Raw genomic sequence first — 15,792 nt, 5'->3', positions numbered from 1 at the left:
ATTTGCATATTAAACACTTCAGTGCGTGCTTTAAACACAAGTTATCAGAATTATCTTTGGATTACAGTTCAGTACAGGTTTTTGTAGGACTTCTAAGGAACTATTTTAAAATCACATTTTACCTTTCAACTTCAAAGGATTCAGAGGTATTAAGAAATATTGAAACAGGCAGCCCAACCTGTAAAAAAATGCAAAGAAAATAAATCACCATTAAGTCAATGACAACTCAAATCCCTAGCAACTTGTTATGCAAATAAGCTACAGCCATAATCTAAAATTATTAACAGTGATTTAATCTTTACTTTTCACTTCTTTCTCCAATGTTAAACTCTGTAACTTATCAAGGCATTCACTAAAGCTCAAAAAGAAATGAAAAAAAATGCACAACACTATGTTTTCAGAAAACAACTCTTGTCCTGAAATAATGCACTTTAAATGTTCCCAAAGATATACATAACCAAGGAAAAAAATATTCTTTTAGAATGGATCATCTGCTTCCTCTTACTTTTTCATAATCATCATCAGAGTGATCATCAGGTTGGCTTGGCTTGGAGGGTAGTGCTGGTTTTTCAAATGAAAAACTTCTAAAACTCTGTCCATCTGGTGGTGATCTCCTGGCAGAAACAGAATGAAAACTGAAGGATATCTCATCAGGAAAGCAAAACAAATTTACACTAAACACTGAAGGAATAGCAAAACTAGAACTGAAGCTTCAGTTTAACCTCCAAATAATATAATCCTAGAATGGTTTAGGATGGAAAGGACCTTAAAGACCATCTTATTCTAGCCCTCATGCCATGGACAGGGACACCTTTCACTAGACTAGGTTGATTGGAGCTCCATCCAATGTGGCCCTTCCAGGGATGGGGCAGCCACAGGTTGTGTCAATCTGTGCCAATGCCTCACCACCCTCCCAGTGAATAATTTATTCCCAATATCTAATCTGAACCTACACCTCCCCTCTTTCGGTTTAAAGACATTCCCCCTTGTCCTAGCACTCCATGCCCATGTCAAAAGTCCCTCTCCAGCTCTTTTGTAGCTCTTCTAGGTACTGGAAGGCATTCTAAGAGTCTCCCCAGAGCCTTCTCTTCTCCAGGCTGAACTATCCCAACTCTGCCAGCCTGTCCTCTTAGGAGAGGTGCTCCAGCCCTCACATCAGCTCAGTGGCCTCCTCTGGACCAGTTTCAACAGTTTCTTTCTTGTTTTGGGGGCCCCAGAGCTGGAGGCAGTACTTGCAGATTAATTTAGATAATCACAAATTAATTTGGGTAAGGAGAGACCTCTAGAGATCATTTAGTCCAAGCTCCTGCACAGAACAGGTCCAACCAGATCAGCTGATTCACTGCAGATTTTCAAATAACAGGCAAAAAAAGCACAACAGAGAGAGGGATGGTGCAGGGAAGAGACACAGATGTTGGTATGAATCTGAGTATGCCTAAACTTGTTAACTAATAAGTGACTGAAAAAAATAGTGCATTGTGTTTTCATACTTACTGTAACTGGGGACCTAAAGATTTCTCTGTTCTGGGCTTGACTGCAGGGGGCTGGTGGCTTGGCACATGTGGCTTTGGGAGCACGGGTGGCACAAACAGTCCAGGTTTACCATGTTCCCTTGGCACTTTGGGCTCTGCTAGCTTTTCATTAAGCTGTGACAACTTGGGTTTGTTGGCTGGCAGAGGAGGAGGAGTCCGTGGGGAAAGGTTTAAGGTTTTCAGCTTCTCACATGCTTCTGGAGGAGCAAGGGCTGGGGCTGGAGGCGCAGGCTCTGGGGGCAGCGGGTGAGACTCTTTGCCACTTGCAGGCTTTTTGAACACAGGTAAAGGGGGCACAGGGGGTGGCTCTAGTTTGATTTCAGGTAAGCTCCTCTTAGGAGGGGGTGGTGGTACTGGTGCACTTGGTTTGCCAGAGTAGGAATGTGCCCTTGCTTCAGAGTAGGGAGATTTCCTGACGTGAGGAACGGGCGGAGGTGGGTACGCAGGGGGCAGCACCATGTCTGCAGAAAGAAAAATAAAAAATGTGACACACTGAGGGGGAATACAGTATGTCATCAAAGGAGACTGCTCAAATCAATTTTCTATGTGATCTAAGGTATTTCACTGGCATAGGGTCTGACAGTACTCAACAGGCTGGATAAGCATTTAACTTTCAGCAGAATTCTGAAAGTTCTAGGTAATAAACTCCTGCTATTTTTCTTCAGGCATGATGGCCTACTATGGCTTAGCAAAGACTTCACTTTGTATTGTTTTTTCCTTAAAAACATTATTGCTGCTCCAGACTGATGACCACATACAGGTCACTCCAGGCAGGAGGCTCCAAGAAAACACCCCTAAAGAAATTACATGCTTTCTGTAAATGGTTACTGCTGTTATTACAAACTCCTGACCCTAAATACCTCTCAGGATTAGATACCTCATTACTTCAGTTATTCTACCAGCTGGAATAGTAATGACTAATACAAGACAATAACCTGGCATTCCACATGAATATTGCCTTCACTGGGGGCCTTTCATGGGGAATCAAAGAAATCACTTACCATCTTTCACTATGTCAGAAGTATCTGGCTGCAAATAAGACTCATCCTCTTCCTCCTGGTCATAATCTGCAGATAAAAATCAGTGTGTCAGACTCTGAAAAATACTCTTGGGAGCTAGGAAAGCTAAGAAAGAGTATATCAAGTACTTAGGGCTCCTTAAAACAGATATTTTTCAGGTATTTTTTTCTGAAGAGGTGAAAAAAATTAATAGTTTGGATCCATCTCTCTGCTCTCTAGGTGTTTCCTTAATTTTTCATGTCAATTAAAAAAGCCATCTCTTATAACAGAGGCAAATCAAGTACACTGCACGTTAAATTTTTTTTTCAACTTACAAGTTGAAAAAATTATTTTTTGGTGACCCTTTCTAGTGTTCCAGCCTTCCTGAGAGAAGTTCAAATAAGTTGCAGAGACACAACCACATGGATGCATTGACAAAAGTACTTGGAAAAAAAAAAAAAAAACAAAACTCACAGAATTTAACCATACCACAGAAAAACTTAGGATTTTGCAATTTGGAAGATTAAACAAGCTTAGTGATCCACAAAACAAATTTAATTATTTTGCCTTGCTCTGGCAACAACAACAACAAACAATAGGCACCACAACAAACTGCTTAAGTGGTTTCCATGTTGCCTTTAACTGTAAATCAGAATAACCAAGCCACAAAAAACATGTTACTTCTAGGCAGTAATCTCTGATCATTGATTATAAGAGGAGCCTGAAGGACAACATGCAGAGGAATGCCCTAAAAATAGGTAATACTATCTGATAAAAATCAGTTATTCTAATTTTCCTAATTTAAACTCCTACCAGGCCTCTTATCATCATTTATCTTGTATACAAGCCTCCTCTCCCATAAAATCAGAAGGACTAAACTGCAACCCCACATGAAATGCTGATAAGTCTGCTCTGCTTGCAGCAATGGAACAGGATTTCCTACAAGACCCATTCCTGCAGAATAATCAGGAATTTCCTTTCAGGAAATGAGAGGACTTGCTCCCATCAACATTGCCCTTGGAAATCTGAAAGGACAGAGGGGGAAAGGCAAAGGAAAGGATCCCTGCTGAACCTCAAGGCAAGGTTTCTCATGTTGGTTTTCACAAACATTTTTCTTGACTAGGAAATGAGCTGTTGAAATATGCTGTGAATGCCTGCCTGACAGGCTGTCTCACTTTTAATCAGCCTCCTTAAAGGATCTGAAATTCTTTATTTGTGTCAACAGTTAATGGCGAGAATATCTGTTGCTGATTTAAAACTACAGAGATACACCTTGTAAAAAAACACCAGTTACAAATTGGATCAGTTTACTTAAACTATGGGAATAATTCCTGCAGAATTCAGAAGAAATAAATCAGCAACAAAGAAGCCTTATTTATCAGTGTCTGAATTTGTCACCTTCATTATCTGCTGAATGATGGGAATACTTGATGTCAATGGGACGTTCTACTGAGCCATAGAAACTGTCAGCATCAGAACCAGAGTCACTGCAAGAGAAAGGACAGAGTTACTTCTGTTTAGCAGGACTGCAGCACTGGAAAGGAATGCTGGAAAAGCAGAAGCAATCTGTTCCTATTTCCCAATTAACAGTCAGATATGTTGTTGCTGTCTTTTGAAAGATTTCATTTCTATTACACAAAGCTGACATTGAAAGTGCTCTTTGTTTAAAGATTTGGGGTTTTCTTCATGTTCTTTAAAGTATAAATTGGGATGGGATTTTCCTCTTGGGTCTTACTGTGCCTGCTCTTATTTAACAGAAAATTACTTGTAGGTGCAAAAAGCCTAAAACACCACTGTAAAGAGCTAATGCAAAAGGGATAAAAAAGCCAATAAAGAATAAAGGTTTATACCTAAATTCTGTTATTATTTCTTTCTTCTCATGGTAGTGACCAATTTCCCTTCTCAAGGATAGCATCCAATTCTAAACAAAAATGAAAATACAACATTCAACACATCAATTTTTAAATCATTAAATGCAGATGTATCTTGTCCTCTGTAAGATCAGAATAATTGTGCAGGGAACATACATTGAAATAATATTTATCCATTGCTTTTTTATTGAAAAGCCTCAGCAGTCAAATGTTTTGACTATCTAAAATGCCGTAGGAACCTACTGAAGTACTAAATTTTCAGTTTGCAAATTTCAGACTGTTATTCCTAAAGCCAGATATATATTCAGAGTATGTTTATGAGTGAGAGATTTCACTGAACAGTTTTCAGAATTTATCAAAGTCTTACGCATTATTACTTTTTACTTGATGAAAAATAAATATGGAATATTTATGAAATATGGAGAAACCCATACTATCTAGTATGTCACAGCCATTCCCTAAATTACAAGTTAAATTAACATTAAGTTAATGGTTAAAACTTCAGACATGATTTTCAGAGGAGCTCAAGAACCAGGTATGCAAATTTCAGCTGCATTTCCAGTTCATTTAGATTTTAGGGAAGTACAGGATTCTCTTTTTGCTTCAAAGAAAATGCTGTTGCAAAAGAAGAAAGTTACCTTTCTTTCATCTTCAGAAGAAGCTGAAAAAAACCACGTCCTGTGCTTCTTGCTTATGTGAACCAACTTGAAAGGAAACACGTTGCTTGATGTTGTCTCCTCAGCTGCCCGCATCACCCTGAGAAACAGAGCAACCAATACAGAAACATCTTCATTTAGACTTAATGCTGCTATGCAGGGCATAAACACTGACAGAAAGCAGTTTCATTGACCAGTTTTGCCTTGTGGAAAATATCCCCAAGCCCAGAAAATCACCACAGAAATCCCCATTTGTGCATTTGCAGTACTTCTCCATTATTGTGGTAGAAGGGACAATACAAAAGGAAGAGCACTGGTTAATCCCCCAGCCAGACCTTTATAAACAGCTGCTTTGGCCTGTTCAAGAGTTAATTAATCACACTCATTCATAAGCACCACACACTGCAAGAGGTACTCAGGGTGCTTGTGGCCCTTATTTCAAGAAGTCACTATTTCAGAAGGGAAATCAAAACATTTCCCATGAAAATAAGGAAAAACTAATAATAGAAGCAAACTTCATTTTTACATGTTTCCCTTATAAACACTTTCTTGCACATTTTTTATTAGTTTAAAGTAAGCATAACTTAACCACTTTCTTTTTCATGTGTGTAACGAATTTCTTCATTTGGGGATCCTAGGGGGAAGAAAAACCTAAAAACCCCTTATGCAACTACTCAATCTAACAATGCTTTCTGTTCAAATTCTTTTTCAATAATGTTTCTCTGTGCCTTATATTAATCAAGACCTGGTCCCTATTCCAACCAAGGCTGCTAGAATGAAGATACATAAAAAGGAATGAACAATCTCTAGCATTTACAGATTCCATGGTATTGTTCACATTTGTGCTAATAGCAGAAATTGGTATCATGACAAAATTACAGTGTGGATTTCTCCTACAAATTACCCTTGAATTTTTAACTAGCTACAATGTTAACAAGTGCATTCCCTTAAAAATGTGCCATTGTCATGCTCTGTTAGAAAAGCTCTCAATCTAAGAAAAGGCAATTCCTTGTTCCAGAACTCTGAGAATATTATACAGCGAAAGGTACACATATACAATTACCATAAAATTGCAGTGGTTAGGATCAACACAATGATATTTCTCTACACTCCCTCTTTCTCTCTAAACCTTTCTTAGCACCAATTTCAACAGCAATTCCCTAAAGTTAGGCTGGACTTTTATTAGTAGGCCTTGTACTTCTGCTGCATTCAGATTCTGACAGTATTGGCTAACTTGAAAGCCACATAGTCCTGTCTTCAACTTGCAAAGTAAATATAAAGATTAAAAATGTGTAGTGAAATGAGTCAGATACTTTGCACATGCATTCTCTTATTTAGCACTCTGTAGCTGATACAGTTTCAACACTAACTACAGTTGCTGAATTAGTAACTCCATAAATTTTCTCTTCTGATTCCTTTCTGGTCTCTACAGAACAAAGAAGGTCTGTCTGAAAGAATCTATCTGCATGTGCAGTCTGCATTAATCAGTAACAGGAGCAAGGCCATTGCAATTCAAACAGCTTTACTGGTTAAATGACAGAAAAAGAAGGCTATCCACTCACCAAGCACAGGAAATGTCATATATACAATTTGAAAGGAATAAATTTCTTGAAATCTGAGATCAATGCTTAACCCAAACAACAGATGTAGCTGTGTTTAACTTCATTAGAAATGAAACCCATAGCCCCTAGCATTAAGTAAAAGGAGCTTGGGTGTTTAACAACTTCCTTGGCACTTACCTGTTGTAACCTTTCAAAGAAAATGCACCCTGGGGAGATGCAGATGTGCTGCTCTTAAAATAGTAAATACATCCCTCGTGGATAATCACAAATCTCAGTGGCCCTAAAAAGATAAAAAGTGATGAAAATATAAATGCAAGGGCAGCAGAACAACCAGAACCTCTTAGCATGTGTAGAACTATTGTTTAAGACCTTAGTAGTCATATGAATCACTGTAAATGAGCACAAACAAGTTAAGTGACAGCTCACTGATGATCAGCCACACAGTGAAGCTGTCCATTTGCAGTTTCAGCACTAAGGGTAATATTTGATTCCCTCACATGAGAGGCAGCTGATCTGAAAGCTTCAAAAGAAGCCTCAGAGACTGCAGGCCTGACCTGCACCTCTGCTCCTTTATTAGTGGAATAAGCAATAGCAGCAAGGCAGCCACAGGGTACAAACACATGTTTACATCCATCCCCAAACCATTATCTCCCTCTCTTCTTTCACCTCAAGTGCATAATCCTGCCAATAAAATGGTATCCTGTTTTCTTCTTTTGAAAGAGGCCAATACTGCTTCCTTTATCAAAGGCAGTAATCTTTGTCCTTAACTATATAAGCATCATTTCAGTATAAACAGGGATACCAAATGAATAGCATATATATAAACCCAAAATATGAACTTTTCCCCATGTAAATAAACACTGATTTCAGAAGAAATTACTGTTATTAAGTACAGCCCAATGTTGGCAGTGAGAAAATTTCCATTTCACAACAGCAGTGGGAGATGGGAATATTTTTTCCAGTACAGAATAACCAACTGGAAAAAAAAAAAGCTGAGTACGAGTTTCTTTCAGAAAACATACATATCCTGGGAATCTGTTTGTCTTGAAAATCTTACTTGTGAAGGACTTGACAAGAGAACTAAACAAGCAAAATAAAATCAACCACAACATATATTATCTATGATTTAAAGTTGCAAAGCAATTAAAGGAAAATCTTTCAATAGGAGTCTTTCATATATATATTCCAGTAAAATTGTATTCCAATACAAAGTGGAAAAACAGCTTCAACAGTCTGCTAACACAAAATCTGTTACTGGGCCCAGAGGCAAGCATTTAAAACATTTAATTTAGTTAATACCTCATTCAACTTACACTTGAGGATCTGCAGCTGGGTGCCTCCTTTTTTATGAAGATACCCTGACTTGGTGACTCCTCCAGGCATTGTCAGAAGGTTTTGTGCTCCAATTGCCTTCATTGGAACTGGCCAGACCTGCTCCTGCGAGGCCATCATTCTGCAATTTAGAATAATTAAAAACAGTTTAAAACTCAGATTTACTTTAAGGAATGAGTACTGAGAAGCAAAGCTTGTTTCCTTAAACAAGCTTTCCAAACAACTAATGTGGTTCAGCACTCAAGAATGTAACACAGACAGGGTGTTCAAAGATTCCAGGAACTTTGTAATGTATAAAAAAACGTGGTGCAAAAAGCCCCGATTTATTTTTATACAGCTCTCAAAAGTGATTGACAGTTGTTGAAACAAAGGAAAAGTGCTTAGTAAATGTTGCTTAAGTGGTTATGTTTTAAAAATTCTCCAGATAACACTGCAAGGCTTAATCAGGCAGGTGACTGGAAATAAAATTGGTTTCTTCTCCCAAGTGCCACATGACACACGTATATACAGAAAATGTCATTGTCTGTGCAACAAGGGAATCAAGTCAAGGTTTAGTAACTGCAGCATCCAATACTACTTACTCCAGATATTTACATGTTTTATTCTTTAACTCTTAATTCTTTAACTAAAAGGATTAGTATATAATCTCATACTGTTTGTTACATGTGACAGCATACTGTGCAAATGAAGGTACTCTCAGATTCCTGCAGGCTTCCATTTGATTTATATATCAATTATTTATGTAATCCTCCACCAAGCATCTCTGCAGTTAGCACTCTTTCTGCTGTCATCTTAAACCAAATAGATTCGTTTCTGAGGTAGAAACTTATTCTGATATATCATGATGAGCCCTTTCTTTCTTCAACTACTAACAGAACCAGGCTAAAAATCCTACTGTGTCATGGGGAAAAGAAATCACATGTGGATAGAATGGAATTTTGACCTAGACATAAAAGGATCTGTTACCATCAGGTGTAGGTAAAGGTGAAAGGCAAACTAATGAAGTTCCAGTTAATTAGTTTCTGATAAATGAATGATGGTTTAGAACTGAAAAACTTTCAGAGCATGACTGAAATTAAATGGATCTTCTTCATTTCTCCTTTTCCCAAAAGGGATAGTAAGGGATGTAAATTGTGAGGCTCAGCATAGAACCCAAGAGCCTCAGCACAACACCCTACCCAAGCACTTGCCCCTCCAACCTAAAACTGCTTTTTCCATTCTGAAAAGAATAAGGAAGTGTTTCAGATTTGTTGAGGTGCAACAGCAAAGTGTGTATCCATTGTATGGGTTAGGGAAAACAGAAATGCAAGTGAATGGATCTTGCATTTAGGATCAGTTTAGGATTTAGATCTGTTTGCTGTTTGGGGATGATGCATGTGTGGAAAAGGGGAGAAATTCCTAGCAATTTCTACCAGGAGAGTTTAAACTAAATTAAATTCTCTAGGCAGTCGAGAAGATTTAACCACATTAATTAGGTTTTGGTCTCCAGTATTATGAAGCAGATACAGTCAGAGAAGATGGGATCCAAGGCCCTAAAAGGCTCCCATAGCAGACGTGTCAAGACACCATGGTATCCCAATTTTCCCCCTGGACCTTCCTGCTCACCAAAAAGTAAGTTGCTTTTGTTCTACTCAGCTGTGTCCTTCCTTCTGCTGTTTCCTCCCTGCTCTTATTAAATGACTGAGATCTTTCCAAGCTGAGTTATTTCCTCCTCCTCCTCCACAACAAAATTTCTAGCAACAGCAATGTGTCCAAAAAGGAGCTACTCATGTATTTTAAGCTTTTAAGAATAAAAATAAAAAAATAGTAGCAGAAGCTAACATTCCCCCTGCCCCCCTAAATCCTTCAAATTATTTCTCCACATCTTGCAGAACAGTTGAAGTGAGGGAAAAGGAGAGTGTTACCCAGCTGGCTGCTGACACCAAACCACATGAGCACTGCTAAGAGTGATTTCCTTGAAATGAGGATTGCAAAGGCAACTGGGCTTATTCTTTTAAGAATACACACAACAGTGTTTAACCATTAGAACTTAATTTAAGTTACTTCAGTCTGTTTCTAGTTACATTCAGAAAATAGACTAAGTAAAAATGAAACCTTTTCATTCAGATGATTATATTCTGATGCTACTTTTCCAACATTAGTCTCAATGCCATCCAAGAGTTTCATGTTCATCTTAGGTCCTCCAATCCTCTGTATCTTTACTACAAAGAACAAAAGAAAGGACTGAAGCACCCAGTGCATGGTATGAAACTCTTTCAGTGTTCTGTATGTAGGCTGAAAACCTATCAGAAGAGGCAGAGTTCAATGTCTCAGAGAAGTTATCCAAAACAACCAGTGAGTTGAAATTTCTAGGAAGCCAAAGTCAAACACTGGCAATAAGTATATGGCACCCTAGGTAAATACAGAAAGCAGAAATATTTGTACTGGTCATGTTTGCCTTCTATAGGGGAGTGCACCAGTCAGACTACTCACTAAAGCATGTCTGGATGGGCATTATCTCCTCTACCTTAAAAAACAGATCTTAAGGCAGACAGGAAAGAAAACTATGGAAACAGAGAAAAAAAAATTAATCCATTTTTACAGTGTGCAGACTATGGGATTTACCTGACAGGAAAGGACAGCCGAGTATCAGGTTCTGCTTCCCCTTTTCACAAAAATTTCTTATTTTTGGCTACTTACTATAAAACAGTCCTGAAAACAGAGACCAAAACGTGGAACTTCCCCAGCCCAGCTAAGTGAATAAAAGAAGTGAGTAAAAAGAGACACAGCTGAAATCCATGACATCAAGTACAGATTACATGAACTAAAGAGCCCATCTAATGCACCAGGCTTTTCAACAGATTTAGAGGCAGCTAAACCTATTATCTGGATTTCAGTGTGGCTTATAACACTCCTCATCATATCTGTACACTCCTCAAGCACTTTCATTTGCAGGAACATGGCAGACACTTAGGGAAGACTTCAATATTCTGAGATGAAATCTTTCACTTATGCTGCTAAAATGCATTTAACTACTTTGACTCTAGACCTAATCTGATTTTTCTTCTTTTCTTGACTGTAGAAAACAGTTCTGTAAGGACAGATGTTGCTATTTTGCATCCCACTGCTGGGAGAAAGCTGTCAACACAAATCTAACTTCAGAATCTTCATTGTAGGGGTGGAAGAGAAGGAAAAAATGGAAGCTCAAAGATTTTTGTGGTTTTAGCATCTATAGTATGGTGGCCTTTAGCTCACTGAACGGTTCCTTCAACTCTTGATATTCCTGTTGTAACTTATTTAACAGATTACATCAAGAACAGATGGATGCTGCATTACCAGGTAGGTGCCACAGCAGTCACTGAAGTCACTGTTAACTTTGGCATTACTGAGAACAGAGGGACATTTCCCACTTGTTTCTTATGCAGTCACATTCTTACACTACAAGCCAAAGCCCCAGTTACAGATTTTCACCTCTGGTGCATTGGAGAGCCTCTTCCACAGGGCTGACAACCAAATTAACAGAAAGGCCTCACTCAGTGCAGCCAAAGCTCCTTCTGACACTGATCCTCTGTCACAAACAGAAGGCAACATCCCACATGCATTGTCTGGTAAAAGATTCTAGTAATAGCTACACACTTTATTTCTCTTCTCACTCACCAAGGAACTAGAGGCATATTTTTAAATTTTTTAATCAGTTTTTCCACCAAGTCCCAAACCCACTGCACGTGGCTATTGAATTAATCTTCTCCCCCATTGAATGGAACCCTCTGAACAAGAAGAGGATGGCAGCAGTCAGGGAAAGGTCTTGCATCACTTTGTTTCTCAGGTGATCCCTGTGACAATTCTATGCCTGGGAGGGAGATGAAAGGCTCTGCAGTGAAGCAGGAGAGAGTAGAACAGCAGTTTCTAGGATGTGCTTCATCGTTCAAGGGTGCTTTTGGTAAGACAGAATGGTGCAATCAACACTCTGGAGCATGATACAGAGCTTATATAATCACTATTGTAACTGCTTCTTATATACAAACTGGTCCACCAGACTGAAAACCAAACCAAATTGCAGTGTATTGCTCATGTGTCAGTAAAGTCAGCCCAAGTCTATCGCATCAGTATACTTTTCTCAAACACTATCACAATGAGCCAGTTTTTATTTCAAAGTACCCTGAAAGTTAAACAGCATGAATAAAAGTGAATTCACGCACTTCTTCTTCTCATAACCAAGACAGGGCCACTCAGATGCAGAAGTGTTTTCTGAATCATAGTACTGCTACCAAGCTGAAACTCTGAATGGATAGCAGACTTCTGTTATCGTGTTTTAGATAAATGTATACATCTGTGAAGCAATTGTAATCTATCCCTCACTCAGTGGATAGAGAACAGCCAGAGTGAAGGCTAGGGCATAACTTTATAGGCTGAAAGTCCCTCCATGAGTAAAAGTAAAATTCTGCCAGGTTAAAAATCTGGATTACATTGTAGAAGAACACTTACCCCTCTTGGCCCTAAGAGCTATTGGCATTCATCCCAATTAAAGCAAATACAAGTTGATTCAATTAAGGATTGCATCCTGGAAGAGCCCTCAGTTCTTGCTTAACTTCAGCAGAATATATGGCAGATGTGATTATCTCCACATCTTGCAGAATATAGGCAAAAAAATATTACTCTCTTCTCTGAGACTACAGCTGCCAATAGTTGTTTTAAAAGTTCTCACTTGTTATAATAATATTTATGATCTGGCCCTGGTGGTCATGCTGGAAAAAACCAAAAAAATAGCCTCCAAAGTTGCAGTACAGAAAGTAAACCCGATCTGAATTTGTAACAATGCTCTCTATGCCATCTACATCTGAAAACTTTTACAACTGTAATCTCATAACCTCTAGTCCTTAAGTTTTATGTGGAAGTAAAGCCCAGCTAAGCCAGATGCTAGTTTACTTCTGAATAAATAACTTCCAAATAACATGACATACATAATAGATAACTTACAGAAATGAATATATTCTTCAAATCATGCAGAGGGTGACTGAAGTATCCAGGCTTTACCAAAAATGAGGCAGCAATACACACTGCAGAACATGAAAAGTTTCCCCTATATGCTCTCAGCAATTCTGAGTTAGAATGATTTCTCTGATTCAAGCATTTAAACATTTACCATCTGTTCTTAAAACTGCTTTCTGCAGAATTATCAGGTCTCTTGTCTATTTATTAACCATTCTCCAATACTTCTGAAATACTTTTCCATATCTCTCCTACTTTTTTTGGTTACACATTCCATTTCTTAATACTTCTAACAGCCCCTTTCACAATACTCTCTCAGAAAGATTAATAGCACAGTACAAACACTGAAGTAAAAAAAAATCTTTCAAGACAAAGGGAATGGAGAAATAAGCCTGAGATACACTGTGTAGCTAAATTTACTCTCTTTAACTTGCTTCAACTTGCTTTTCTTTTCTGACAAGTTTTCAACCAATACCCAACTAATCTCTTCCCACTCCAATTCTTTATCATTTAATCTTCTGCATGAGTTAAAGTGTTTTAGTTCAGCTAAAGGTATTTTAGCTCAGATACCATATTCTACTCTTAGTTTCAGTCTGCTCTCGACCTGAAGGAGACAAGATGACAGGAACACAAGCCACAAAAGCACTAACCTGGAGCCCTTGTCCGGCCGACACATGGTTTTTCTGCAGCCGGTTCCACCGAGCGATTGTTTCCTTTGGGATGACAAAGCCATCAACAACTTCTGACCCCTCTCAGGCATGGCAGGAACATCCCTGCGCTGCTCCCACCTCTGGGGGATCCCAGGTTGGAAGCCACAGCTGTAGCTGCCGTCTGCCCAAAGCACAGAAGGAAAAGCAGCCCTGGCCCAAGCGCGGGTGCATCTGCAGCGCTCTGTGGCCAAAAGTGACGCCGAGGCAATGACTTGTTTCCTTTGTCACTTCCTGTTCCCCCGCTGTCAGTGGCAGCGCTCTTTGTCAGATTTCCCAGCTTCCCAGAGAGGTTATAAATCAATTCCCACACAGCTCAAACGCCTGGCAGGCATCGAGATACAGGGCAGAGGGGATTTTCCAGCACTCGCTTTCTTCCCACTCACCTTTCAATCAACCACTTTCCTAGGGGAGAAAAAGAAAGTTGTCCTTTTTTCTCTCAGTGTGCTCCAGCTCCCACACTGGCAGGGACGGCTCAGAAACGCTGCCTGTGCTCCTGAAGAGCCTGTGCCTCAGGTACTTGCACTGCCCCACAGAACTGTAAGTATTTAATCTGTTTTCTCCCCCACAGCTGGAGCTTGTCTTTTCTTCTTCAACCCTAGACAATCAAAATAGCCATCCTGAAAAATTCTGCAGCATAGACATGCTTTAGAGCAAGTCTTGCCTGTACAGTTAATGCTACACAAACCACAAGAGACAATAAAATCCAAATTCAAGAGTGAACAATTGCTCACAAGTATTACCAACTGATAATGAATAAATGTCATTGTTTTACACTTATTTTCATCTGGAGTTCTTAAAAGGGTTCAAGTGTTTCACTGATTTGTCCAAATTTAAAAACACTCCAGGTTCAAAAGTTTGAACAAGACAAAATCAACTAGCAAATTTCAGAGTGATGGATGAAACATATATAATTATGTCAGGCAAGGATTACTTCACATATTTTTGGGGAAGCGGACATGAATCGGTATCCCAAAATAGAAGGAAGAAGCTCCATACAACATCTCTTTTTGTAAATGACCCAACAGTCAAAGCACAAAAGAAAGTAATATTTTAGATACTGCTCACAGCTGTACGGGTTAGAAAAACAGCTCTCACCACAGGGCACCCATTTGCACCCCTTCCATTGCCAGGCTCTATGGGAAGGAAAACTGAATCTTAAATCCACACACCTGTTGTGAGCCAAAAGGATTCACATATCAGAACACAAGATCCCTCTTCAATAAGGATCAATACCCAGTTGTCTCAGTGGCTTGACAGATTTGTCACACAAAGTAATTACAGAGGACTAAGCTCAGTGGTTTGTGAATTAAATTCACTTACTTTATTTGTTACAGTATCAGTTACCCATTTAAGGCACACTGCCCTAAATCTGTCTTTCCTCCCTCAGTTCTGTTATCTAAGCATACTCTGCTAAATCTGCATTAGCATCTTTGCAAGCTGTTTCTCTAACTTAGTAAAAAAATAGATTTAGAATGACAGCAGTTGAGCATATGCAACACTGGAAAAAACCCTTCAGTTCCTCTTTCCCCTTTCTGATGTGACACACCTCACTCCTGGTTTTCCCCTCCAAGCTCCACAACTACTAGTACCATGTTCTTTGGCTCCAGCAGTCTCATTAAACCATGCCTCCTTCATCCAACAAGTGTTCCTGAGGTACTGCTTCTCCCCTCTAACCTTTCTCATGCTGTGCTCTCTCTGTCTTCATTTCAGTACTCAGAAATGCAGCAGAATTCTTCATTTCAAGTTCCAAGATCCCATTTCGACTTCTCTGGTGATTTCCAACACTATCAAGATGTTCCCAGAATCAGAACAGAAGACACTTCACACACACAAGAGCAGGTGTTCCACCAAGGAACAACAACAAGGTTTAGATTCAGTTTAGCTTTCTGGACCAAACATTCACCAGAAGGCCTGTACTTCAAAATTGCAAATAAGGAATCTGAAAAGACATGAAAACTTTATGGATTTGATTGCCATTCTGCCAGGGAAGTGAAAGAGTTTTAAATATATCCTCCTTCACAAAGCAAAATTCTATTATGCATGGACCTTTGGTATAAGGTTTTCAGATTAATCTTCATTTGTCCCCATGAAATCAGTGATGAGAAGCAGCCTTGCACCAAGCTATCCTAGGGAAGAATTTCACTCCAAAAGAGATATTCCGTT

General features: G+C 39.0%; 1 protein-coding gene across 4 annotated transcripts in view; it reads right to left on the bottom strand.

Moving 5' to 3' along the window:
* Positions 1-15,792, bottom strand: part of SH3BP2 (SH3 domain binding protein 2) — a 35,597-nt gene that overhangs the window by 3,411 nt on the left and 16,394 nt on the right. The window contains exons 1-10 of one of the 4 annotated variants that reach the window (XM_059471311.1): positions 14,013-14,075; positions 7,933-8,072; positions 6,797-6,899; positions 5,040-5,157; positions 4,381-4,451; positions 3,929-4,017; positions 2,534-2,599; positions 1,495-1,993; positions 506-614; positions 123-178 (exon numbers count right to left, since the gene is read on the bottom strand). In XM_059471311.1, the coding sequence (XP_059327294.1) occupies positions 123-178; positions 506-614; positions 1,495-1,993; positions 2,534-2,599; positions 3,929-4,017; positions 4,381-4,451; positions 5,040-5,157; positions 6,797-6,899; positions 7,933-8,071 (1,250 nt within the window). In that variant the 5' untranslated portion in view covers position 8,072; positions 14,013-14,075. Of the gene's footprint in view, positions 1-122; positions 179-505; positions 615-1,494; positions 1,994-2,533; positions 2,600-3,928; positions 4,018-4,380; positions 4,452-5,039; positions 5,158-6,796; positions 6,900-7,932; positions 8,073-13,569; positions 13,772-14,012; positions 14,076-15,792 lie in introns of those variants that run through there. The other 3 variants (XM_059471308.1, XM_059471309.1, XM_059471310.1) reach the window with 3 other exon arrangements.

This window comes from Ammospiza nelsoni, chromosome 4 (assembly GCF_027579445.1).
Source record: "Ammospiza nelsoni isolate bAmmNel1 chromosome 4, bAmmNel1.pri, whole genome shotgun sequence".
Lineage (NCBI taxonomy): Eukaryota > Metazoa > Chordata > Aves > Passeriformes > Passerellidae > Ammospiza > Ammospiza nelsoni.
This window is presented reverse-complemented; position numbering and strand designations above follow the sequence as displayed.